Below are 25,206 nucleotides of genomic sequence, written 5' to 3'. Positions count from 1 at the left end.
AGGCAGGTCAATCGCGGCCCACGGTTGGAATTGGCGGATGCATGGTCGGATGCGGGGATTTGCAAGGCCTCCGGGGAGGCAGTATAGCCCCCGTCAGTGCGCGTCTTTTGACAACTACACACGCAGGATGTAGCAGACCGGACCCCTCATACGGTGCCAGGCAGCGTAGCTGCGCGCGTGTGTAATGCACCCGCAGCGAGTCCTAGGCAGCCGCCGCACGTGCACCGCACCAGCACAAGCAAGTCACTCGCGGCACACCCGGGGGCCTGCCTAGGAGAGTACCACATACACAGTATCACACGACAACGGGCTAATACGAGCGTTCCTGTTTGGCTGTTGGTTTGCTTGGTAGGTTTGTGCGAAGTTTGGACAGCGTCTGCTCGGCAGCGGGCAGCGCTGCCTGCAGATGGTGATACCGTTTGGCGGCTCGCCCAACCAAGTTCTCCGACCCTCCATTACCGTTACCGATTTCCCCTTTTTCGACCATCCCTCCCTCTTCAGTCGCGCGAACAGCAAGTCCAATCGCTCCCTCCCACGGTCCGCACTGGCTCATCTGTCTTTTCAGGCGCCCCCATCAATTACCGTGCCTGCCGCACAGATCCCGCACGAACTGTCCTCTCCCACCCATCCGCAACGACTGTCCCGAACGTCCCCCGTGTACCCCTGAACGCGCACAGCCCCCCCCATTGACGTTCACGTCCAAGCGTCGTGCCAACACTGTAGGACAGTGTGGGTAGGTCGTGTCGCATATGCAAGGACCCGGCTGACTGGACTATGATGGTGTGCTTGTTCCAACGTTTAGTCTTAGGTTCAGAACTCCCAGAACTCACTTTGTTCCCATGTACAACTATTGCGCCGATCCCAGGTAGGGTCACGACGCCAACTCGGCCACGAACATGCGGCACGCGCTGCTGGGCAACCCAAGGCCTGCTGCACTGCGCGGCCGCGGTGGCGGTAGCAGTGCAGTGCTCGTATCTTCCATCTACGCTGTAGAAACTGGCCCCAAATCCGCCGAAGGCGGAGAAAGTTTTGGGCTGAGCCCCCCCAGCGTTCCAGGGGGGGGGAGGGCGAAGCCCTCTAGAACACCCTCAGCCGTGCGTGCTGCCTGCGTCCAACGTCTTGGGGCAAGAATGTCCGAATTGTGTGCAACAGCCAAACCATGCGTTCCCGAGCCGGCCTCAAATGTGTCGCGGCCCGGGGTCCCGCACTCGAGCCCGGCTAGCCGTTTGCGGTGCTTGCGTGGGATGTGGGTGAGGTGCATCTGGGATATCATGGACTGTGGAGTGGCGTGGGCAAGGTGGCGTGGCGTGGCGGGGACAGGGCATGTCGGTGCCTCGGCACGGCGTTGGCATAGTGGCCAGTCCCGCTGGATGTGCTTGCAAGGGTGCTGTTCATGTCGCCGGTACCCATCGCCATATACCTTGCGCTACATCAATTGCAATGCGCATCAGCAAACTTCCAGCCAGCCAGCAACTTTCCGGTACAGTAACTCCGGCGTTCGACCAGCCGCGCACTCCTGCCCTGCCGTTGCAAATTGTTTGCCACCTTCTGGGGTCTGGGAATCAGCTGCACCCTGCGGGACTTCACCAACCTGCCTTAACACTGTCCCATCGCACACGCACACCCTTGCGCTACATGGGGCTCAGCCTGAACACCCCTTGTCCCTCGCCAGCCCACCATTTGCGCCGTTGTCACGCCTTAGTACAAGCTCTATTGTTAAGCAGCACAGAGCAACTGACAGTAGAGCTTCGGGCGCCCGGAGGAGACCGGGTGACGCGTGAGGGGCCGAGGGGATTGTGCCGTGCAATTGGCAAACCACTTTTCAAAGGGCCCTAACTTTGCATGCGCCTGTATAATGTACGCCTGCTGATGAGCGTTATGAGCACTAGTAACTGCACTATCAAGCCCTCGCTGCACGTTCGAAACTTCGCGAGCTTGGGCTCATAGGCTCTGCCGCAACTTCATAGGCTCTGCCACAACTTCAAAAGCATGGCATGATGACTGAAAATACGCTGAAAAAGCTGTCGATTAAGAGAAGAGAAGTAGAACGCGAAATTAAGAAAGTCCTGGCCGCCGTGGAGGAGGTAGATTGCACAATAAATGGCAACAAGGACAACCTCTCAGGGGTGGCCTCGGAGCTCGGCCAGATTGCTGTGGAGCTCCGGACCCCAGGGCTCAACGCGGGTTTGGAGTCGCAGCTGCTGACGATTGAGGAGCTGCTGCTGAGGAAGGACGAGCTGCTGCTGAGGAAGGAGCTGCAGCTGCGGACGGAGAGGGAGCAGCTGCTGAGGCAAAAGGAGCAGCTGCAGACGAAGGAGGAGCAGCTGCGGACTCAGGAGGCGCAGCTGAGCGGGGGGCTTGGGCCGACCATGTCGAGTGAGTATGGCGTGTGGGACAGCACTGCCGTGCAGCACTCCGTTGTCCGAGCATTGTGCTCCGCATAGAACGGCGCCCGCGGGAGCGTGTACCGGTTATATTGTGTCTGTTTGTCGCAGGCTCGCAGGTGTACCTGGACCGCGCGTTGTTGATGGACCCGCCATCTAAGACCAACATGAAGCGGGAGCAGCTGGACCCCGTTGCGGGCCCACTCATCCAGAACTGGCGCCCCACGCAGGACAAGTCCAGCGGACTGCTGCCGGAGCTTGCTCACCCCACGTTCGGTGAGGTGGTTGAGCTGCTTGCCAGCGACGACGAAGTGGACGAGGCCGTCCTCAATGTTGCCAGTCAGCTGTGCTGCATCGGTGCGGACATCTACGAGAACGAGGTGGGCTCCGCACATACCGTACACACGTGGCTGTGGCTAGATAACTATTGGTGCATGCGTGGATTCTAAGCTAGAAGGCACCAGCAGTGGTCTAGTGACTTCGTGATCTTGTGCACAAAACCCGTCACTGCGCAGGCGCAGCTAACCAAAAGCGTCCAAGACCTGCTGCAGCGGTTCCTGGCGGATAAGGCGGTCACGACCATCAAGTCGGGCTTTGCTGGCACCAACGTGAGCCCAAGCTGGGCGCTGGGTGACTCGCCTAAGAACCCAACCAACTTGTTCCTGATCGCGGAGGTAGGGTCGCGGCGCGCAAGTGACGGCTTATTGGACCAGTCCCTGCCTTCGTCCCCAACGTGCTGGCTGTATTCTAGCTTGGTCCATGTCAGCAGTTCAAGGCGCTCATGATGCGCATCCTCTCTCTCACAACTGACATGCACCGATCGCCCAGCTTCAATCACGTACGTCCCGTTTAGTTCAATTGGTACATCTGTGTGCTGGTATGCTGGCATGCATTCCTGCCGCTGACAGGTCAAGCCAGGGATTGGCGGCACGGGAGACTCGCACTTCCAGGGTGCCAACTACCACATGCACTTCTGGCGGCAGCGTGCGCAGTCCAGCATCTTTAAGTACACTCGCTGCCCCGCCTTCCTCCTAGAGGTTGGTCCTGTGTGTGCGGCATTGGGCATACCGCCTGGTGCTTATCCCTCTGTCGAGAAAAGGGCAGCGGAGTCGTGACGATCTGAGCAGCATGGCTTGTGGGGTGCGCTGTAAACGTGTGCGTGGGCTGTAACTGTACAATAGCAGCATGGTATGTCCACATGCGCTCAACTGACACAGCTTGCACCTGTTGGCCGTGTGCAGGTAGTTGGCCCGCACGTGCGGCTGTCTGCGGTGGCGTGGCTGAACCGCGTGACGATCTTCCCGCTGACGCCGCTGCTCAACTTGCTACCGGCACACCCCGTCACCGACTGCCTTCTCATGCCGGTGCGCAAACAAAACAGAGAGTTTGCAAGCTCTGGATGAGGGCCTCTGATAATTGATGCGGTGTTTCCTTTCCACCTGTCCCGCCCATCCCCTCGGCCTGTCCCATTTCAATCCAGGTGGCGCGCATGTTGGCTGCGCTGCGTGCGGGGCTGCGCAAGCTGGCACAGGACCACGCCACGGCGGCAGAGCATGAGGTGGCGCAGGCAGGGTCAGCCAAAGCGGAGGACGCGAAAGCGGAGGCAGTGGACGCGGAGACGGAGGACGCGGAGACGGAGGACGCGGAGGCAGCAGAGGAGCTGGCGGGTTTGCAGGAGGCCGTGGCTCTGTTCGAGAAGAAGCTCCCGTGGCCCATTGCCATGGACGCCCGCTACCAGGCCGCGACGGCGCGTTCGTTGGCCGCGCCCAACCACACGTACCGCGTGGGCCTTGCTGGCGACGACAGGGGGCATGAAAGTGTCGTAGCTGTCAAGTTGTGCCGGAGATACAGCCTGGCGACTCATCAGCAGTGGGCGGACCTGGGCCTGGCACCAAAGGTATGCGTGTATGCATGTCGTCCATTTCGTGTTTCCCCTCTTGTGCGCCCTTCGCGTGGCCTGGCATGGCGCGTGTTGCGTGTTCGGTTCGTGCCAGCATAGTCAGCCGAATGCACGAGTTGTGAAGGCTCATGCTGAGCGATTGACCTGGCGTCCAGTAGTTCCGTGTATTTGCCGGCGCATGCGCACTTGTGCTGCCGTTTCTTGCGGCACACCTGGACATGTTAGACCCCGGCGCACAAACGCTCGCTCGTGCCCCTGCAGATCCTGCGCTCCATGCCGCTTCCCGGTGGCTGGCTGCTGGTGGAGATGGAGTGGCTGTCCGCGCCTCAGTGGCGGCCGCTGTCGCAGCTGCCGGAGGAGGAGCTGGACGAGGCGCATTGCGCAGTGCAGCAGGCGCTAGAACGCGCGCACGCCGCAACGGGCATGGTGCACGGGGACGCAAGGCCTCCCAACTGCCTGATGCGGCGTGACAAGGCGTCGTGGGAGGTGCGGTTCGTAGACTTCGAGTGGGCAGGGCCGGAGGGCAAGGCCACCTATCCCGCATGTCTGAACCCGGACATCCCGTGGCCCGAGGGCGTGGGCTACCGCAAGCAGCTGCAGCGGGAGCACGACATCAAGCTGCTGGCCGCAACGCTAGCAGCCCGAGGCGCCGCTGCAGCCTCCGCCGCCCGCACCGGCACCACCGCGGGCGGAGGGCGCCGTCCCCGAGCCCGTGGCGCAGTGCGGCCGCTGAACACCGCATCCAGCAGTGAGCGCTCAGTAGCGTCACCGGGCATCGCAGCGGTTGTTGCGCGGCACCAGATCGCCGGCATGAGCTGGCGGCGGCGTGGCGCTATCAACTGGACGCAGCCTGCTGCCGCAGGCCGGCGGCTGGTGTGGTGAGCGGTCTGCCGCCATGAGTGTCGGGATTCTTTCTGCTGTTTCATCGGCCGTTTTCGGACTTGAAAGATGAGACAAGCGGCTGACGATGCGTGTTTGCATGTGCGTTGTCAGGTGTGGCAGGGCGTAGGCGTAAGAGTACCGTAGCAGCAGTCGATGGAATGAATGTAAGCATGTACGTGTGGGCGCAGCGCATATGCACATGGCGGCTGGGTGGCGAGTGGACTGGCGTCGGGATTCTGTACGGTAGTGCAGAAACCCAACCGCCCCAGCGTAGGGCTGTGGTGACCATGGCGTGTCTGCATCTCGGGTCCCGTCAGGCGGGCGGCGGCGGAGGGGCATAATGGTAGCTGGGCATCACGTAGTCCGTAGTGGCAAGATGACACGGTCGTTCCGGAGGTCTGTGCATGTGCGCATTCGGCAGTCCCCTTGGACTTGTCGCGCTCCGTCTCCATAGACGGAGCGCGACAAGTCCAAGGGGACTGCCGAATCAAGTGAGCGTCGCGCCCATCTCACCAATCTCACTTGATTGGCGACGGACGGACACACGCGAGGCACGTGCGGCACGTGCAGGAGGGCATGACGCAACATGAGCGACAGGAGGGTGTCAGGTGTGGGTGCCGCGTGTGGCTGATATTGTCATCTTCCCGTCTGTTTGGTTGATTGCTGGCTGTGCTTTGCTTGACGGCGGGACGTGCCTGGGCACATTACGGCGGGCCGTGCTTGTACGATTCGACCGAGATGAGGTAGACGCTTGTGGCTCTCGGACTCGATACGTGGCTCAGCCCACTTCTCCCATTCCGAAACAGACCCCATGGATGACTCAACGAGGAATGGGTTCTGGGTGCAAAGTTATGATTGCGGTATTACAAGAGAGGACAACCCGAGCGTGCAGGTACGCAGGGGCCATCGAATGCTGCCTGGACGAACTCATGGCCCATCAAAGTTGGCGGTCGGTCCGTCGGTTTGGGCGAAAGGGGGATCCCTCGAAAGTTGGCGGGCTGATTTTTGCAGCGGGCTCATCTTCTCAGTGAGGGGGTCCCCAAGTTTCAGTCGTGGGCTCAGTGGGACTCACTCACTCTACCCTCCCGACGGTGCAGGGACGTGACGTCAACTCCGCAACTAATATCCGGCACGCGCTGGTGGAGATACTGCTGGGGCACAAGCGACAAGCGACCTGCATCGCTGCAGGCTGGCGGCGGCGGCGGCAGCGGCGGCAGCAGCGGCGGCGGCGGCGGCAGCAGCGGGGGCTCATGCGCGCATCTTGGTAGCGGAGGGGGCGGGAAAGGCCACGTGGAGGAGGAGAGCGCAGCACCGCCCAAGAAGCGGCGCAAGCGCGCAGACTGACGAGCCGGCTGATGTCTATATAGGTAGCGGTCCGCGGTGGGGCTGGCAGGGCATGCGTAGCGGCATGACAAGTACGGTAGTGCGGCCTTGAGTGTGCGATCGGACAGGGTTTAGGCAGGTTGGCGAGGTCCCGTAGGGTGCAGCTGACGCCCATACCTCAAGCAGACGGCAAACAATTTGCAGTGGCAAAGCAGAAGTGCATGGCTGGTCGAACACCGGAGTTATTGTACCGACAAGTTGCTGGCTGGCTTGAAGTTTGCTGATGCGCATTCCTCACGCTCCGGGCGCCCGGCCAGGTGATAGCCCACACAGACACACCGCAACGCCACACTCGCGATGCAGAGCCGCGGCCTTGAATGCGGCTGTTGACAACTGTGCTGCTTCTGGCTGCGGGTGGCTCTGCTGTGGCATCGTGATTGCTAGGCACCCGGTTTGGCTATGTGCCTGACTGCCTGTGGAAACCGACCCCGGCTATGTCCGGGCGATGAGGTTGTTCGGCCGTGTGTTCGGCCTCCGACTGTCAAGGCGCTCAGCCCCTTTTCCCGTGACCGGAGAACACTTGTCAGTAAGGGGGTCCCCAAGTTTCGTCAGGCGGCATGTGGGTGAGCCAGAATTCGTCTCCGCGCCAGAATGCCCCTCTGAACACTCCGCCCACTAGCACAAGCACTCGCACACACTTGCATGCCCATACAGAAGCATTTGCAGAACGTTTGGTCAAGACGGCTGCCATAGGCTGGGCTGGCGTGGACTGGCCGCAGACTACCAAGCTAAGGCTGCGATGCGTTGGGACAACGCGAACCCCAAGAGACCCACCTGGAACGCAGCCAGGACATAGCCGGGGTCGGTTTCCACAGGCACATAGCCAGTATGACACTTTTTGCAGACGCAGCGCTGGGCACGCAGCGCTGGGCACGCAGTCACGGACAGGGCATTCTCGGGGGGCTTCGGCCCCCCTGGATCGCTTCGCTCGGGGGGCTCTGCCCAAAACGTGGGCTGCGCCCACGCCACGCCTCCCTTGCGAGGCCGCACGCGTCTACCTCATCTCCCGGACATAGGCGTGGTCGTGGTCGATTTGTACAGGCAGTCAGGCCCGACCCGCCATGTCTCCAGCCGTGTCCGCTGGCAAGCATAAGCACAGCAGGCAGCCAGGCAGCAAACCAAACAGCAATACATCCTCCCAAAGCTATGCTCGCCAGCAAAGACTGCTAACCAGACACCGGCCGGGCCTCAACTTGCTCACAGCGCGGCTCCTGCCCAGCCACCACTACTGCCCAGCCTGTGCGATGTAATCCTTAACAAACTGCATATTCGATGCAGCCGGAATCCCCCGGCCCGAGTGATAAGCTTGCCAACCTGTGGAAACACATTGCAAGTATAAGCCCATAACAAGTACAGCCCGTGGCCCTCACCCTCCACACACCATGCTGTCATGGCACCTGCAGCCAGGCCCACCACGCAGCTGGCCAAGATCCGTACCATACATTTCGCCGGGGCCCTGAAATGGTCCCGTAATGGCATGTCCCTGCTCGGACACTCCTAGTCATACACCTGCTTACTCCGTGGTACAGGATGGCCCTTTCAACCCTTGCCCACGCCCGTGCCTGGTGAACGCGCGGCCGCCTCACGCAGCGCCCGGCAGCCTCTGTCATCCCATGATACCGTACACTTTGTGCCCCCACGACATTGCCCGATCCCGCACTTGAGCGCATCACGTTGCAGTGCAAAACACGTGTTTCTTATGGCTGTATGATATGGCGCATGCAAGGATATATCCATACACCGCGGCCTGTTGCAGCCGCAGGAGTCCGAACCATGTACCGTAGTGCCAGACGATAGGCCGGATGCATCCTGTGCACTTGTGTTCCAATTCTTCGAGCCACTCCGCTCCTAGCTTTAAGCCCCCAAGAGTGCGGTGACACCCCACAAGCACTAGCAGCGCGCTCTGGGTTGCTTATTGTAAACTCCCAAAAGCACAAGCGCTAGCACTAGCACTGGTTCGCTGCCTGCCGCTCTTCTGGTCAAAGCGCCGGTCCATACCACCAGCAGCTGCCATGTGTCGTTGCACATGGGCGCCACTCTCTCCTCTCTCACACAGACGTCTACCGTACACACACACTGCCTTTGCGCAAGGTTTCCTTGTGCTTTTTAACACAAAGACGCACACACGCACGCACACGCACACATACACACACACACACACACGCTCGCACACACGCTCGCACAGAGCATCCCTGTCGTTCTTCTTCAACACACGCACCACGACCCTTCACGAAGCGTTTGCACCCATACGCGCCCTACGCATGCACATGCGCATGCTCATGCGCGTGTGCATGTGTGCGGCCAGCCGGCAGGTCTCCTGCCCCCCAGCGCTCGCTCCCGTGCTACCACTGTTGACCAGCTGGGCGGTCCGTGTGCCTACAGCTGCAGCACGCAGTGCAGGCGCAGCAGCCCGCCAGCGGTGGCGGCGCCGCCCGCATCCCACCAGGTCGGCTCCATTCCATCCATGTCGCTCCACACCTCCCACCACGCCTCCTCCGGCCCCGCCTCCTCCGCCTCCCCATCCTCGCCGCCCTGACCCACCGCTGGCCCTGGCTCCGCCGCAACCACCACGGGGCTCAGCTCACATGGCGACCAGCTCCTGCTCCAGGCCAGCTTGCCAGCCCCAACCGTCAGACCCAGCACCAGGCAGCCCACGTTGAGTGGTGGCGGCGATGGCAGCGGCGGTGCCAAAGCCGTACTACAGCCGCTGCAGCCTTGGCCGTGGCTGTAGCAGCGGCGGCAGCGCGGGGCGCAGCACACCAGCCCCACCTGCAGCTGCAGCCAGGCACTGGCGGCGGTAGGCAGCCAGGCGGCAGTAGCAGCGACCGCGTCAGCTGCAGCCTGGGCAGTAGCAACAGCTGTAGCAGCCGGGGCCCCGGCAGCGGGTGCCGCGGGTGCTGGCGGGAGGCGCGGCTTCTTGCGCGCGAGCGGCACGACCCGTGTGGCCAGGTGCCAGCGGTACCCGCCCAGGTGCAGCCCCGGGCTGAGGTGCAGGGCCGCGCACCCGACACTGCTACAGCCAGGTCCGGAGGTGCTACTGCTGGTGGTGCTGCAGGTGGCGCTGCTGCCGCTCAGCACGGCCTGCCGTGACCGCAGGGCGGCCATCAGGGAGCGGGTGGCGGGCGAGGGCGGCGCCAGGCTGCGGCCGTCGCCCGCAAAGCCGCCGACACCTGAGCCATTGGGGGTGGCGGGCACGGGTAGCGAGGGTGCCGGTGTGTCAGACCTTGCCTGCAAGGCCATGACGCACCGCAACACTACACCAGCAACTAACGTGTGGTAGCGCATGCACTTGAACCCGGACCCCCGCCCGCCGCAGCCAGCACTCGCCTGTGAGCTCGATGCGCACGTCACAGGCTGGCCGGTTCCAGTCGATGCGCCGTATGACCCGATACGGCAGCCGGCCGCCGCTGACTGCAGCTCCCACCACAACTGCACTGCTGTGGGCCAGGTCCTGGGGCCCGCCCGGCTGTCCGTGCTTCGTCGCCGTGACGGCGGTGCCGGCAGCGACACGCTGCGGGCTAGCCGGCAGGTCCTCCCACACCGCTTGAGCCGCTGGCTTCATGCTTGCATCGGCAGGGCTGCTCATCTCACTGCTGCAGCACAGCGCTGGGCCCGAGGCGCTGCCCTCTGATTGCGGCTGCGGCTGCGGTTGCGGCTGCAGCGGCGGCTGCGGCTGGAGCGGCGGCTGCGTTGGCGGCTGGGCCTGTGGCACACAGGGCTGGGGCGCGGGCGGGGAGGCGGCCTGCGGCGGCTCAGCCGTCACCATGGGGGGCTCGAGTGACGACCGCCGGGAGCGGCCGACACGGGCGGAGCAGCTGCCGGCAGCTGCCGGTCGGGTGGCGGCCGCTGCGGCGAGCAGCTCCCGGTGCAGCCTGGAGGACACACGAGACGAGCAAAAGGAGGGATGAAAGTAGGACATACGGAGTTGTGATGCAGCGTCAACAAGAGCGGGATACACAGGTTGCAGGCCCCACTAGCCCTACGCATGATCAAACCACTCCAGCCGGGGTTGCATGGACAGCCTTGCGTACGGGTTGGCGCCGCTCGACACCTCGCCCCCCTCTCCTCTCCGCACCTGATGCGGCACAGCCCCGGCAGCCAGGGCGCCACCGCGGCCCGGAAGTGGTCCGTCAGCAGGTCATAGCGCACCCACGGCAGCAACACAGCCGCAGCCTCGGCAGCCGCAGCCTCGGCCGCCTCTTCATCCGGCACCAAGGCCATGCTGTCCACCGAGCTCTCCTCCATCACTCCATCGCCTCGCTCCATCACGCCCGCGGTGACCAAGAACCCGGGAGCCACCGCCGCGCCCGCGGCCGCACCCGCAGCCGCAGCCGCACTCCGTGCTCCAGCGTTGCGGCAGCCCGCGCACCGGCCGCCGTGTGTCGCGCGGTGGAAGGGCTGGTGCGTGAACCAGTGGTTCAGAGCGCTCAGCACCACGTCCTCACTACTCACCGCCAGCTGCTGCGCCGCGGAGCCGTCGCCGCACCAGCGCCCGCCGCTGATGACGTTGGTGGTGCACGGGGCGAGGAGCGCGGGCAGATGCTGTACGGTGTGCAGGCCGCCGTCGCCAGGGCTGGTGCTGGTGTTGGTGCTGGTGTGTGTGGAGGCGGTGTGCGGGCGGCGCAGCAGCAGGTCGGCCAGGCGCTCCGCCGGCAGTGCCGCCACCAGCCGCCGCATGTCGGGGTCCTCCCACGCCAGCTCCGGGATTCTGTGGGAGGGTGTGCGCATTGAGACCAGCTTGTGTCAGGAGCGTGGGCCATGCGTGCGCCCGCTAGGGCCTGTAGAACCGCTTTGCACATCGCTTTGTGTTGAGAGCAAAATGGGAAGCGAAGCAGTGCGACCATGTGTGCCCATGCGTGCTCGTGTGTGCCTGTGTACAATCTGAGTCCTTCTCCTGCTCTTGCTCCTGCTCCTGCACCCCCCCCCCCGCCGCCAGGCAGGCTCACCTCAGGCTGCGCCTCATACTGGCCTCCAGCCGCGCCGTCAGGTCTGCCATCTGGTTGGGGCGATGCGCAGCAGGAACACACACACACACACACACACGTCGGCGGCTCACCGCAGCAGGTATGCGAGGTAACTTCAGGTAACATCCGTAAACCGTCGCTTTGCTGCATCGCATACACTGTCTTTGCGCAACGTTTTCCTTGTGCTCTTTAACACACACGTCGTTTCCTTTAAACACACACATATGGTACACTAAGGTTGCTTACGTACATGACACGCGCCGCAGTGGACCTCCTTCCCATCTATACCACAGCAAGCACAGCACCCACCGCGCGCACGTGTATGCGACTAGCTACATCACAAGACACGCGCAATGCAACCCACAGCCCGCAGCCAGCGCAGCACTGCACTGTGCATTGCTTAGCCTACCTCCGGGTGCGGGCTGGCGCCCGCGAGTGCGGGCGGCAGCGACAGCAGCCTCGCCCTGGCTCGCCAGCTGAGGCCACTGGCCGGGCCCACCGCCGCCAGCAGCGCCGCCGCGTGCTGCGCGCACGCGCCCATCAGCCACCTGCACACACAATGGCATGGTGAGTGGCACAGCCCGCAAGGTTGCATGGTAGCAAGTTAGGCACACGGCCCGCAAGACAGGAGTCCTGCGTTAGGTACTGCGCAGTGCGGTACGATGAGGCACAGTGCCGTACAGCGCGCGTGTGAAAGGCGTGACCTTCCGTGGAACGCGGCAGCCACCGCCCGACCCGCTGCCAGCAGACGCGACGGATTCCGGCCTCGGCCTGCTCCCTACGATTGGCGTTGTGCTTTGTCGCTGCTGCGCCGCCGCCCCGCCCTCCTGCTCCTCACCCGCCATCCCCCCCCTCCGCCACCGCCCCCCCCCCCCCGCACGCACCTGTCGGCCAGCAGCATACACGTCAGCAGGTGCACGTGCGCGTCAGGCTCGCCGTCGCCGTCACCGTCGCCGTCGGCGTCCAGCCAGGAGCAGCAAGAGTTGCCGCATGTGGCGCCCGCGGCGGCGGCGGCCGGCTTGGTGAGCCGCTCGCGCTCGGCGGCCGCTGCTGGCGCCCCGAGCTCCTGTGGAATGACGCGGCAGCATTGCGGCGCGTGCCGCAGCTAGTCGGCATCCTTCATTCGGCTTCAATGGTCACCACAAGCAAAGCTACAGCCTCAGGAGGTTGCACAGAAACACCACAGCGCCGGGCCCGCGGGCGCTGTCGCACCTGCGTGTACATCCACCGCACCACCGCTTTCGCCGCCTCGATCTCCCCGGCCTCGACACGCAGCGTCAGGACGCGCCGGCTACTGCCACCGGCGCTGCAGCCGCAGCCGTTGGCGCTGCTGCTGCCGGCGCCGCCGCTGCTGCTGCCGCTGCTGTTGGCAATGCTGCTACTGCCTCTGTCGCTGCTGCTACTGCCCCAGCGCCCGCTCAGCCAGCTCCGCATCATGTCGGAGCTGGTGGCCAGGACCACGGAGTGAGCCTGTGATGTGGTTGGGTGATTTGGCATTTGTGGAGGGACGATCAAGAAGGGCGGGAGGAACGCGGTGCATCATTGTAGGGGATGCAAAGATGGCGGGTGATTGCTGAGGTAAGGTGCTGCAAGAAGGGGTAAGATAATAGACGTCATCAGCTGGCCCGACCCGTAAGTTGTCCTAGATTGCGACGCGGGGTGCGCCTTCGCCGGTGCACAACTGGTCCACGGCGGCGGCGGCCCCCTACCGCCACCCGCTCTCTCGCGCTAAGGCTCCTGTGCCGCCGCGAGCCAAATCCTCAAGATTCCAACTTTAAAGAGCGAGACCTAGACGTTTTTGATTGTATGTGCATGGCTCACATCAATAAGGGCAACTGTAGCCGGTGGCCGCCCCGCGACATGCAAGTGATAGTCGCCAGGTGCCCCGTTGCCAGAGCCGCCAGGTGCCCTCGCTTCTCTGGCAGCCGCGTCAATACCAGGTGCCTCATGCAGTGGCGCGCCATCCCCGCATTGCAGCGCCAATAAAACGTCTGAGTGCTCCGCGCAATCGTATAGCCAGCCAAAGCGACCGGCGTTAGGCTTCATCTAACTAAAAGCCAAATGTATAGGTTTCTGTATGTTGGCGGGCAGTTACAGCCGGCGGCCAAGGGTTTTAAAAAGCGTGGTTGTTGAGGGGTTCGCAGCAAGCGCGCGAACCCGTGCAGGTGGCGTAATAACAGGTTGCCGTGAAATGTAGTAATAAGAGTCAGCATCCCGTAAATCTCAAGCTGGACGCAGACAAGACCGTGCCTGGTCGCAAGCGTTTTGGGCTCATCGCGGCTGACGCGGATTCAGTCCTCGATCCAGCAGCTCACAGTGCCACACTGCCACCCCCCTACAGATCCAGGCACTCAGCAAAAGGTATGTGTAAAGCCTGCGCAAGGGTTGCCATTTTGTTGCGCAGCTCTTGTCCGCGGGCCTGACAGGCCAAAGGGAAAGTTCCGTGGGCTCACAGAAAGTTCCATGTGCTCACAGAATTCCTCGTGGGCACAGGCGCACAGAAAGTTCATGGACGGCAGACACAGGAAGTGGCGTGGGTAGACACATAAAGTTGCGAGGGCTGGAGTGCTGACGACTCCTGCACAGGAAGTGGCCAGAATACCAAAGTGAAACTGCCAGAACATCAGCGCTGTAGTAGCCTGCGTCACGCGCCTGCGTGCCTTCTAAAGCTTCTGCCCATACCACACACGAAGCATGCATCAAGTCCCGTGTTGCCGTCCCGCTGCTCACGACATGACATCGGCGATAGCATGAGGCACAGCAACATCAAGGAAGTAACATCAGGCAGAACTGAAGGCTCGGCAGCACTGCTGCTGCAGCAGCACTGCTGCAGCAGCAGCCTGGCACTATGCATGCATTACATGGCGTCGGAGTCCATGCGGCCCCACTAACTCTTCTGAGTCCGGAGGCGCCTGATAGCCAAACAGCTAATCCTATGACAGAATTCGCAACTGGCTGTTGCGAGTTGTGTGCAACCCTGCATTCCGCGCAGTCGTCGCAGAGGTCGCCACGCCACGAACCCTAGTTCCGGGCTCGTTCATTATGAGCCAGCCCTGTAACGAGACCTGCATTCTGCAAGGTAGCTCTGCACAGTAATAGGTGCATCACTACCAGCACCTGCATAGCCCACTCAGCCGCTGCGACTTGAATGTTTATGCTGGCGCAAGTGTCGCGTGCAATCAACGACAACAGCGACGCTGCATAATACTAAAATCCTGAAAATCCTGAAAGCTTATAGATACTGCCCTTCCACCGTTCAGCTTTGCTCGGGATGCAGCCGTCACAAGTCGCGTTTCAGGCGCTGGACTATGCTCAACAACTGAAAGTTTCTATAGAGGCGGATGCGCAGCGAAAATCGGATCCGGGGCTGCGGGTCCCTGCGGACTACGCGTTTGCACTGCTGGCACTGCTCGCTGCGGGTGGCCTAGTGCTGGGCAGCATCGCGTTGGGTGAGTTCGCCTGCAGGCCCTTCGCTTGCATAAAGGGGCAAGGTGTCTGGCCGAAGGGGGCTGCAGTGGTTGCGAGAAGAGGCTGGAAGGGGGGGCTTGTGGCTTGGGAGATGATGGGGGGGGGGCGTGGCAGGCGTGCCTACGTGTCCACGAACACGTCGGCGGTGCTGCGCCAAACGTCACCCGAGGAACACCACAAACGGAGAAGCCGCGCGTTGCTTGTCGCGAACACGTATACACATCACATGCCCCAGCCGTAAGGCGTCCCGACCACCGCTGCTGCCTCGCATCACCCCGCGTGCAGGCTGGTGGGTTCTGTGGCGCACCACACTGCACAAGATGGGCCCCTTCCGCGACCTCATGGGATTGAACAAGTGGGTCGGGGGGACGATAGCTGGACCAAGCCTAGCTGGGTGACCGTGCGTTTGCTTGCACTAAACCATGGGAAGTACGGTTAAGAAGCAAAGGTGGGGGCTGCGGGGTTCGGGGCGTGTCGGCCGTGGCGTGCTTCGTTGGGCTTTGGGCGACTGGTGCTGCGGAGGACCGGGACTGGGATGCCAGGAGCCAATGCCAGGAGGCGACCACGCGCGTGTGGTGTGTGTGTGTGTGTGTGTGTGTGTGTGTGTGTGTGTGTGTGTGTGTGTGTGTGTGTGTGTGTGTGTGTGTGTGTGCGTGTGTATGTGTGTGAATGTGTGTGTACCCGTGCGGAATTGCGGCGCAGACGGGCGTGTGTGCACTGCTGCAAGCACCATGCCCTGATTAGGTGGAATGGAACGATGCTGACGATAGTGGAGCTCGTTTGGTCGGGCTTGGGAGCAGTATCAGCGTCATCGAGTGCGGCTGCGGCTGTAGCTGCTTTGTGATGCCATTTTGTCCAAGACACATTTCGCGTGTTTGCAGGGCGGCGAAGGCGGACGCCAAGCAGCGGGCTGCGGCAGAGATCCGGGCGCTCAAGGTACGCACGTGAGCCGCGTGGCGGCTTGGTGGCAGGCAGTGTTTGTCGGGTCATGGGGTGGCCATGTGGTAATTGCCGCATTCCGCTTGTCGCGTGTTGCGCCGTGTGCCACGCGGTGGCGCCAATGAGGAACTTAGCCTAGATTGAAGCGTGCACCTGCTGGCAGGCACTAGGGTGTTACAAAACCGTGGGGCTACAGGCCTGTAGCTCCACCACCACCCACCACCGGTGGCATGCAGTGGCCGCGGCTTGTTTGCCGCCGCTAGCGCCTGCTGCCTCACGCGCACATGCATGGCCGCACCTAGCTCCGCATAACTTCAAGCTCCTGTGTGGCACTGTACCCACACAATCCGCCATCGACCACCATTCGGGCCACCGCTTTGTCCTATGAAATGTATGGCATTGGTCAGCACTGCCCCGCCTGCGTCTCCCGCATCCTTCTCCCCTTCAGGCTCAGCTCGCGGCGCAGCACGGCCCCGGCCCTGCGGCAGCCGCATACCACAACCACAACAAGGTGATGCGCTGGCTGCCCGCCGCCTTGGAATCAAGTCCTAAAATTCATAACGCTGTCTATGCCGTTCCGCATCTATCTTGCTGCAGCAATCAGTGCTATCATCACTTCCAACGATGATCATCACGGATGCGCTTACGCCGGCACCCTCCCGCCGCCTTAACCACTTCCCCTTCCGCAGGAAGACTAATCAACTTCACACTCGCGACCACGCACAGCATTATGTCTGGTCAGGACGTGCGACATCAGGGATGACCCCGCAGTCAGCCCTACGCAGCCGCCGGTCCTGAGGCCGCGCAGTGACTGAGTAGGCGTTCTTGGTTTGCATTGGGTGGCCCCGTCAATGCTGTCGCACTGGCGGCCACGACACGCCACCACCGCATCGGCCACTCGCTGCGCCATGACCACACTCCGTTGACAGCCAGCCCGGACCAGCCCACAGAGCCCGGGCCCAGCAGCAGCAGCAGCAGCAGCAGCAGTAGCAGCTACGCCCGCCCAGCGTCACCCGCAGCGAGCCATGGATTGCACCTACTCCATTCCATAGTTGGGCAATCGCCCAGCAGCACCAGTCAGCTGCTGCATCTAGCACCTCCTCTGCAGTCTATGCCACACTGCGTCAAGCGATGCCTGGCGTGTCGCCGCGCCACAGCCTATCCGCAGCCGCCGCCACGCCGCCGCCACTCGTCGAACACGCACCGTCAACCAGGACCTCCACACGTCAAGCAGTCACACAGCTGCACACCAAACGCCCTGCAGCTCACCTAGCCTTCACCACATGCAGCAGCTCCCCAGCTCCCTCGTACGATAACCGCATCCATGTGGGCGTAATTACAAGGCGGTGTGCCTAGTTGTAGCGCTTCTTGCCCGTGGCCTGCCACTCGGTGATCCGGTCCATGGCCTTGGCGACGCCCTCGTAGTCCACAGTGGTGTAGCGCTGCGGCGCGTCCCGCTCCGCCGCCGCCACCTCTGCGCCCATGCCCAGCTCCTTGGCGCGCTTGGCGATGGCGGCGTTCACGGCCGCGTTCTCCGCGTCCTTGGCCCTGCGGTGCGATGAGGATGAGGGGTTTGGGGTGAGGAGTTTGGGATGAGGATGTGGGACGAGTAAGAAGGGGTAAAGTAAGAATGAGAGCAGGAGACGCAGGGGTGGCGGAAGGCTGCGATTGTGGGGGTGGAGGGTTGCGTGAGAAATGGCATGTTGCGGGCGGAAGGTGGTGGTGTGAGAGGTAGGGTTTGGCGTTTCTTTGTGTGCGCAAGATCTACCGCGCATGGCTGCGGGCATGTACCGCGCATGGCTTCCTTACGCGACAGCCCATTCACTCGCGGGTTTCGAAACCAGGAGCACGTGCCATGACGGTGCCAGCCAGCCGACCGCTTTGCAAACCCGCTTTTGAAGCCCAGACTCCCAAGGGCAACGGCGCTGTGACGACCCAGCCGGGCCAGCGGCTCTGCGGCTGCACCGCCATACGTCTGCCTGGAGGGCGCCCACACCCCTCCCCAACCATGCCCCCCAGCCCCAGCCGAGCACCCCAGCCCCAACCATACCCCCCAGCCCCAGCCGAGCACCCACAGCAGCTGACATGGTCGCGCACCACATGCACCCGCTGCAACAGCCCCAGTCTGCCAGACAGCCGTCGCAAACCACGGGCACCCCACAAAGCCCCGCCCCCTGCCCTTGCCCTTGCCCTTGCCCCTCCCCCTGCCCCTGCTGCCCCCGCCACTCCCCTGACCCTGACCCTGACCCCGCCACCACCCCCGCAATAATCCCTGCCCTGCCCCTGCCCCGCCACTCACGCCTGCGCCTTGGCGCTCTTCTTCGCGTCCTTGGCTTCCTTGCGCAGCTGCTTCTGGCTCTTGGGCTTATCCTGCCTGAGGTGTGTGCGGCAGGAGTTGTGTAGCATCGGGCCCAGGCAGCACCAAGTGTTAGGACGCGCCGATGCAAGGCGTGGCCGCCGCCGCGTGAGGTTGTCAGGGCTTTCCAAGTTCCAAATACCGTAGTTGCGGGGGTGAGGCAGCCCATGACAGCCGCCCCACTGCAATTACGACACATGTGAGGCAACCCCCTGGGGCCCGCAAGACCGGGCGCCGGCAGCGCCGTGGCCCTCCGGCGGCCGAGGAGTGCGTGCCCCGCTTACGCCCCTCCCCCCCCCCAAATTTGTTGACCGCGGCCACACATCCGTGCTTCGGCCAGGAGAGTGGGCTTGTGCAAGTCTATGGCGATGGGAGGTTTGATGCGGACGAGTACTGTCAAGGACAGATGGCTCGTACTATTTGGGCGCGATGACGAAGAGGCGATTCGTCCATGATACCGGCAGTGCTCCCGCACGGCATAGCTCCCATCGCCACAGACTGGCACAAGCCCCGCTCCCCGCGCCAAGCGAGCGGGCAGCTACGATCCGCTACAGTGCGGATGTAACCTTGGTCCCCTCGGTGGGCATGGTGCAAATATTTGCCCCCTCACCACCTGCGCCTCGGTGCCTGAACTCCCAACCTCTAGGCTTCGCTCGCTTTACTCACTTGCTCTGCTGCTGCCGCGACGGGCGCTGCTGGCTCGCAGGTGCCGACCTGCCGCTGGTGCTGGCCTGCGCCTTGTCAAAGGTGAAGCTGCTGCCCTTGGCGCCGCTACCGGACTTGGGCGCCGCGGCCTGTCCCTGCGAATCCCAGGGCAGACGAGTCGGCAGCAGACGGAGCGAGGACGTAGCGATATCCGCGGTGTTAGGTGAAGAGGTCTAAGCTAGACTCGAGAATCGGTCGAGTGCGCGCCCTCCGCCCCCCGAGTGACCAACGCCGTCTCCAGCACCACCTCTGGCCTGCTCTGGCACGCCCCAAAGCCCTGTGTGCCAAACCCGGACCGCCACCTGTGCTCTCCTGTGTCGTGCCATGCCCCCGCACACGCATCCTCTCACGCCTGAGGACCCAACACTCCCTGGATCGTTTGCTGTGTGACAGCCACGGTGACAGCTCCCGTCCCGCAGCTTCCGTCCCGCACCTCTTTGCGCTCGGCCTCCTCCTCCGCTTTCCATTGCTTCCATCTCTTCCATGCAAAATATCCTATCCCTCCAGCCACAGCGATTGCAAGAATAGCAAGCGGCGACGAGCTGCCATCTTTCGCGCTGACGGTCACAGCAGGTTGTTTAGATTTTGAGCTGGATTTAGGCTTCGAGCTCATCGTTGAGGAGTTCCTAGGGGAAGTGTGCTTGAATGCGAAGTAGAAGTTTCCCAGCAAGTTACGTTCGACAAGCTTAACACGGTTGTGGGTGTTCTTACGCGGCAAGGCTCGTATTACATTGTCATTGTGACGCACGGCATTCACCCAAATGCGCCGTGGGCTTTCGCATGCACCATGCGCCTGCCGCAAGCAATCCCTGCCCCCTCCCCCTTGACCAGCGGCTCAACCCTGCTCAACCCAGGCGAGTCCGCCTGACGCAACCCGCCCGACGCACCATGACGCCGGCATACAGCTATGGCCTGTGCACGTGAGACTGTCCATGACGGGAGCCTGAAGTCGGCGCTGTGGAACCGGTTGCATGTGATTCTGGCCGCCTGCAGCAGACACCGAACACGTGTGTGTGTGTGGGGGGGGGGGGGGCGCTTGCACTGAGTTGGGCAGCTGCCGTGGGCCCGAGGGGTGCTGAGTCAGCCTCCTGGAATCCTGGTGCCAAATACAAAGTCCTCATCGTTATAAGGACAAAATGGCAGGGGCGCGCGGTGGCGGCCGGCGCCTCGCCTGGCCGGAATTTCGAGGGGTACGTCGCTAGCGGTCACACCAGCATGCGCCAGTACTGTGCCGCGGGGAGCAGCCGAGCAGGTGCTCGGGTGCCGCCGTACACGCGACCTCCACGGTTCTAACTTGGTCAATGGGACACTGAGACCCCTCCCTGCCTCCCAGGACCGCTCGGTCAGCGTCCCGCCAGGAGGCGTCAGGAACGGTCTGGAAGAGTTTTGAGATGCATCATGCTTTACAGGGAGCCCGTAGGCAGTCGCCACTCGCCAGCATTGCACGTTGGCACTCACCACATGTCTCTACACAGCGCAGGCCGCCAGGCCGTCCCTCGGCGACCGGCTAGAGCCATTTGACCCCCGTCGCCAATTCTCCCAACACACCGCCTGGAGTGCCAGGGAAGCTACCGCAGCACTGCGGAGCCTAACCGGCTGGAGCCCAATCCTTCACACCCCTCGTGCAGGTTCTCAGACTCTCAGTGTTCAATGCCACCGGGCCCTGGCTTTCATGGCTCCGCATGCACCCCCACGGCCCCATGTCACCAGTCTCCTCCCTTGGCTGCTGTAAGGATCCGCCCGCACGCCGCCGCTGACGTCCGGCCAGACCGTCAGCGAGCGCACCCGCCACCCCTGAATCATTGCAGCCCCCAGCCCCCGTTGGGCCACCTAGCCACTCTGCTGCAACCGGCGCCGCAAGCCCATGCCCGGAATGAATGCAGCCGCCTTGCCGGTCTTCCGTGATAAGTACCACACCCGGTTACACGTAGCAACCCAAACAACACAAACACAAAACATCATGCATGCATAGCTTGTCCCCGCGACTTCACACTTCACGCTCGCGACAAAGCTGACAGTGCGCTGCAAACAACAACCTGCACAACACACGAACGTCAAACCACCACGCCTCACGACGGGACTTTACGGGACTTCACGGGACTTACCAACTTGCCTTACCACTGTCCCATCGCACACGCCTCACGACCCTGCTCGATTCCATCTTCACAGATGAGATAAAGCACGTCAAACCCACCACGCTCAATCGCGCTTGTTTTCTATCGGCTATTATTTTAGCACAGCGAGTATGTGCCAAACGCCATTCCCGAACAGCCAGCCTCCCGCGCGCCCCAGCCTCCTGCAGTGGTCGCGCCCGCCTCGGCTCCGGCCCCTGCGGCTCTCCCTGAGGAGGGCCCTGTGCGGGCTGCGCCTTCGCCCGGGCCGCCGCACGCCCCCTCCGCCGCCGCCGCCGCCGCAGTCTCCACCGGGAGGAGCTGCAAGACCTGTCCAGGCGTTGGCGGTTGCCGGCATTACATGTGTGAGGAGGGACGAGGTTGCGGAGATGCTGAGTTTAAGAAAAAGAGTGCGGGCGGGCAAAACGGTTTGTGGAGGCGTTGTGTGACAAAGCCGGCTCCTGTGCATGCGCCGCCTCTCCGGGCTTCAATTATTTCTCCTTGCAGACCTAGCATGCATGCAGCCATGCGCACAAATCTAGCCCTGTGCACCATGCACGCGGCCCTTGTGCATACAGGCTCCTCTCCGTGCCCATGCATCCCTTTGCGCCTACGCCACACATGTCACACGCCAGCACGCCACGAGCACACCCCCGCCCCCTCCTATCAGCTTCCTCCTAAATACAGTGGCAACGGAGAAAGAAACACCCGCCCCTCCTCCCCGCGCCTCCTGCTTCCCTCCTTTCCTCACGCCCCCTCCTCACGCCCCTCCCCCCCACCTGCAGTGGCGTGGACCTGCTGTCGTGGTAGAACCCGGTGATGGCGCCGGTGGCCCGGCACAGCGCTAGGTAGTAGAAGCCCGTGATGGTCAGAGGGCAGTCCTGGAGGCGGGAGCGGGAGAGGCATGGGGGTCAACGTTGAACCAATCCCGTCAGGAAACAGTCGCGCAGCAAGGAGAACGGGGGAGGCATGGGGGTGGAGGCAGCAGGTGGAGGCAGGGCGCAGGGTGTGTGGGGGCACGTCCACATGACGCGATCGCGTGAGGGGCAAACGTTCATGGAGAACGGAATGGATGAACCACAAGCACGGAGTGCCGTGTGTGTGTGTGTGTGTGTGTGTGTGTGTGTGTGTGTGTGTGTGTGTCCACTACTCCCAGTGAGAAGCATGAGCACGGTACACGGAAGTAGGCGCATATGTGGGCGACAGGCTCAGTGGCAGCGGGGGTGCCGCGACGTCCGCCGCGGGCAGCGGCAGCGGCAGTGTACTCGCCCGCCCGCCCGCCCAAAACCCCACCATCACATATGCACGGCAGAAGTCCATCCGTGGCACACCCCGAACCCCACCCCACCCCCACCCCATTCCCCTCACCTGCGGCACATCCACAAAGAAGCACTCCTTCCATCGCATGAACACATGGCCTGTGTGTGTGTGTGTGTGTGTGGGGGGGGTTACATTCATGGGGGGGGTTAAGATGGTTGGAAAAACGGTACAAGGGGGGGGGCGCGGGCAGGAGGGGGGGGGGGCAGAGAGACACGGGATATTTCACAGTGAGGCGGGGCAGGGTTCCGGGCATGACGCCCGTAGCAAGGAGGCACAGGTAGGCCCCGCAGTACGGTAGGTGTGGTGCGATGCGGGATTTGCAAGCACGAGGAGAGCTGGAGCCAGCCAGGTGCTCCCCTGCTGTGCGCAGGAGAGAGGGAGACGAGGACAGCCCCTCACACCTGGGCATCGCTGCCTCCTCCCGCCTGCTGCAAGGACCCCTGCCCCAGGCTCTCGCTGCCGCCGCCACCGCCACCGTCGCCCGCTTGAGCCTCCGCCAGGTTGTCCCCAAGAACCCAAGACCCAAACGCGGCACCCCTCCCACCACAAAGGTTACGGCCAAACCTCCTCCGCGCTCTATGCATTGGTTCTGGGTCTTGGTTTCTTCGGGATTGGAATAGACTGCCACCCTCCTGCCCCCGCCCCACCCTCCCTCCCTCCCTGCCTCCCTCCCTCCTTCCCTCCCTCCCATCCTCCTCTCCCTCCCTCCCTCCGGCCCCCTGCCCCAGCCAGCCGCACCTGACGTGGCCAGCAGGCTGCTGCGCCCCTCGCACCGCCGCGCCTGCTCCCGCATGCGCCCGCTGAAGCCCGGGCAGCGGCCCCAGTGGTGCAGGTCGGAGTCGCGGCCGGGCGCGCCGCCGGCCAGACCCCACTTGGCGCCGGTGAAGAAGGTGTGGTTCAGGTTGTCGATGATGTCGCCCTGGTGTGAGTGGGGGGTTGGGGGGGTTGGGTGTAAGCGGGTGTGTACGAGGTGTGGGTGTGGCTGGGTGAACGGGAAACACACAGCTGCGCGCGGATCCCAGCCAACTACCAGAGCCCCTTTCAGTCGCTCCCAGTCGCCCCCCTCTGGACGTCGGCAGTTCCATGCTTCATACAAACCATTCACATGAATGGCTACCCCCCCCCCGCCCCATTAGCTCCATCCCCGCCTCCCCACGGCGCCCACCTCGAAGTAGGTGACGATGGCCTTCCGCCCACCGCCCCCGCCTCCGCCGCCGCCGCTACCCCCCGCCGCCGCGCCGTCCCCGCCTGCCGCCGCCGCGCCGCCGCCGCCGCCGCTCTGCTGCGCCACCATGCTGCCGGTGACGCGGCCTGCCGCCAGGTCGCAGCTGTAGATGGTGGCCGTGACCGCCCAGTCCTGGGCAGGGGCAGGGGACGTAGGGCATGGTGGTATGGGGGTTGGAGGAATGGGACAGGGGGCTGGGATGGTGGTGGGGTCGGGACGGGGTCTGATGGGACAGGGGCGCACAGCAACAGGCCGTGTGAACCACCCGCGCAGCCTGTGCAGCGGCCGCGGCGCGCTCTAAACCCACACGCTGGCGTGCGGCGCAAGGCAACCCTCCGGGCCCTGGTGACGACTTGGTGAGAGAGTCCCTTACCTCGTCACATCTGTACGTGGGCCCACCCACCGCGCCACGAGGCGTTCCCTCCCTTCGGCACGCTGTGTGCATGCTAGCCCCCACCCCGGCCCACCGCCCTTCCAGTTCCCCTCCCCCGGCCGCACCTCCTGCCGCCGGTGCGCCGCGCCGCTGAGCCGCTGGTGCCCGGTAAACGTCCGGCCCGGCATTAGGTAGCTGCAGGAAGGCACCGACGGCACGTCAGTGGGAACCGGCCGGACCTCCTCGTCCTGCTCTGAGATGGTGGCATCGTAGCTGAAGTCTGAGCCCTCTTCAGGGTCAGAAGCTGATTCATCATCGTCCTCTTCCTGCTGCTGCCTTAGGTCGAATCCTAGGTGCTCAGCAAGAACCGCTGTCCGCGCTCCAAGCAGGCCGCCCTGTGCATCGCAAAAGTTAGGCTTGTCAAACGGAAACCCCGCGAAGAGCTCCAATCCGTAGAATAACAACTCACAAGTCGGTCCAAGCTCATCAATAGCGAGTAGGCTGGGTTGTCTGGCGATGGCAAGAAGGCTTCACGCGCTTGTTCTTCCATGCTTGCTGACACAATAATGTTAGAAGAGGAATTGAGATATTTGCTTGAAATGCATAAGTGAGCAAGCCCCAAACAGAGCCCCGGCAGCAACAGCCATTGTGTTTCTGTTCGTTGGGCGCGGCCCCGCCAAGACGCCGACCACTGCTGCTGCCGCTGCTGTTTCGGTGGCCTGGACGCCTCCCCGCGGTAGAAGAAGTAGATCTGGAGGGATGGAGGGATGGAGGGGCGGGGGGTGCACCCGCGCACTGGACCCCCTTCAACGCCTCTGCCGCTTGACCGCCTTCTCCCCCGCCTGCTGCTGCCTGAAGGCCTCCGCCTGCTGCTGCCTGAAGGCCTCCAGGAACGCCGCCTGCCGCTGCCTGAACGCCTCCTTGGCTGCCGCATTCTCCTTGGCCGCCTCCTTGGCTGCCGCCTTGGCCGCCGCCTTCTCCTCGGCCGCCGCCGCCTTGGCCGCCGCCTTCTCGGGCTTGTCGGTGAAAGCTATTGCCGCCCCGCTTCCAGGTTGCGACTCAGCATGTTCCAAAGACAGGTCGCAATCCAGCTATCACGCTTGTGGCAGTGGGCAAGGGGGGTCAAGTACAGTGTACCCACCATCCCTCCCCACCACTGCTGCCGCTGCTGTTACGGTGGCATGGGCCAGGAGCTG

The 25,206-nt window shown here is 63.2% G+C and overlaps 5 protein-coding genes across 5 annotated transcripts; 2 read left to right on the top strand and 3 right to left on the bottom strand.

The window, feature by feature from the left end:
* Positions 1-1,736: 1,736 nt before the first annotated feature.
* On the top strand, positions 1,737-7,032 carry CHLRE_17g744697v5 (uncharacterized protein). The gene is made up of 7 exons (XM_043072720.1): positions 1,737-2,376; positions 2,496-2,764; positions 2,900-3,058; positions 3,293-3,421; positions 3,626-3,748; positions 3,865-4,281; positions 4,546-7,032. Exons 1-7 carry the CDS (start codon positions 1,998-2,000, stop codon positions 5,164-5,166), a joined length of 2,097 nt encoding a protein of 698 aa, XP_042915179.1. The 5' UTR covers positions 1,737-1,997; the 3' UTR covers positions 5,167-7,032.
* An 82-nt stretch (positions 7,033-7,114) lies between these two features.
* CHLRE_17g744647v5 (uncharacterized protein) lies at positions 7,115-14,246 on the bottom strand. The gene is made up of 8 exons (XM_043072719.1): positions 13,335-14,246; positions 12,726-12,983; positions 12,398-12,579; positions 11,923-12,061; positions 11,496-11,545; positions 10,625-11,257; positions 9,877-10,421; positions 7,115-9,719 (listed from the first exon to the last, which is right to left on the bottom strand). Exons 1-8 carry the CDS (start codon positions 13,557-13,559, stop codon positions 8,926-8,928), a joined length of 2,826 nt encoding a protein of 941 aa, XP_042915178.1. The 5' UTR covers positions 13,560-14,246; the 3' UTR covers positions 7,115-8,925.
* Positions 14,247-14,446: 200 nt separating this feature from the next.
* CHLRE_17g744597v5 (uncharacterized protein) lies at positions 14,447-16,112 on the top strand. The gene is made up of 3 exons (XM_043072718.1): positions 14,447-14,962; positions 15,267-15,336; positions 15,863-16,112. Exons 1-3 carry the CDS (start codon positions 14,785-14,787, stop codon positions 15,927-15,929), a joined length of 315 nt encoding a protein of 104 aa, XP_042915177.1. The 5' UTR covers positions 14,447-14,784; the 3' UTR covers positions 15,930-16,112.
* A 2-nt stretch (positions 16,113-16,114) lies between these two features.
* On the bottom strand, positions 16,115-19,686 carry CHLRE_17g744547v5 (uncharacterized protein). Its single transcript, XM_043072717.1, has 4 exons — positions 19,415-19,686; positions 18,943-19,076; positions 18,220-18,294; positions 16,115-17,468 (listed from the first exon to the last, which is right to left on the bottom strand). The coding sequence occupies exons 1-4, from the start codon at positions 19,592-19,594 to the stop codon at positions 17,273-17,275; spliced, it is 585 nt and encodes a 194-aa protein (XP_042915176.1). The 5' UTR covers positions 19,595-19,686; the 3' UTR covers positions 16,115-17,272.
* A 686-nt stretch (positions 19,687-20,372) lies between these two features.
* Positions 20,373-24,575, bottom strand: CHLRE_17g744497v5 (uncharacterized protein). The gene is made up of 7 exons (XM_043072716.1): positions 24,480-24,575; positions 24,136-24,405; positions 23,578-23,769; positions 23,151-23,331; positions 22,461-22,510; positions 21,872-21,973; positions 20,373-21,422 (listed from the first exon to the last, which is right to left on the bottom strand). The coding sequence occupies exons 1-7, from the start codon at positions 24,495-24,497 to the stop codon at positions 21,213-21,215; spliced, it is 1,023 nt and encodes a 340-aa protein (XP_042915175.1). The 5' UTR covers positions 24,498-24,575; the 3' UTR covers positions 20,373-21,212.
* Positions 24,576-25,206: the final 631 nt, after the last annotated feature.

The sequence above is a fragment of the Chlamydomonas reinhardtii genome, chromosome 17 (genome assembly GCF_000002595.2).
Source record: "Chlamydomonas reinhardtii strain CC-503 cw92 mt+ chromosome 17, whole genome shotgun sequence".
Lineage (NCBI taxonomy): Eukaryota > Viridiplantae > Chlorophyta > Chlorophyceae > Chlamydomonadales > Chlamydomonadaceae > Chlamydomonas > Chlamydomonas reinhardtii.
The sequence above is the reverse complement of the archived record's forward strand: the minus strand, read 5'-3'. Positions and strand labels throughout refer to the sequence as shown.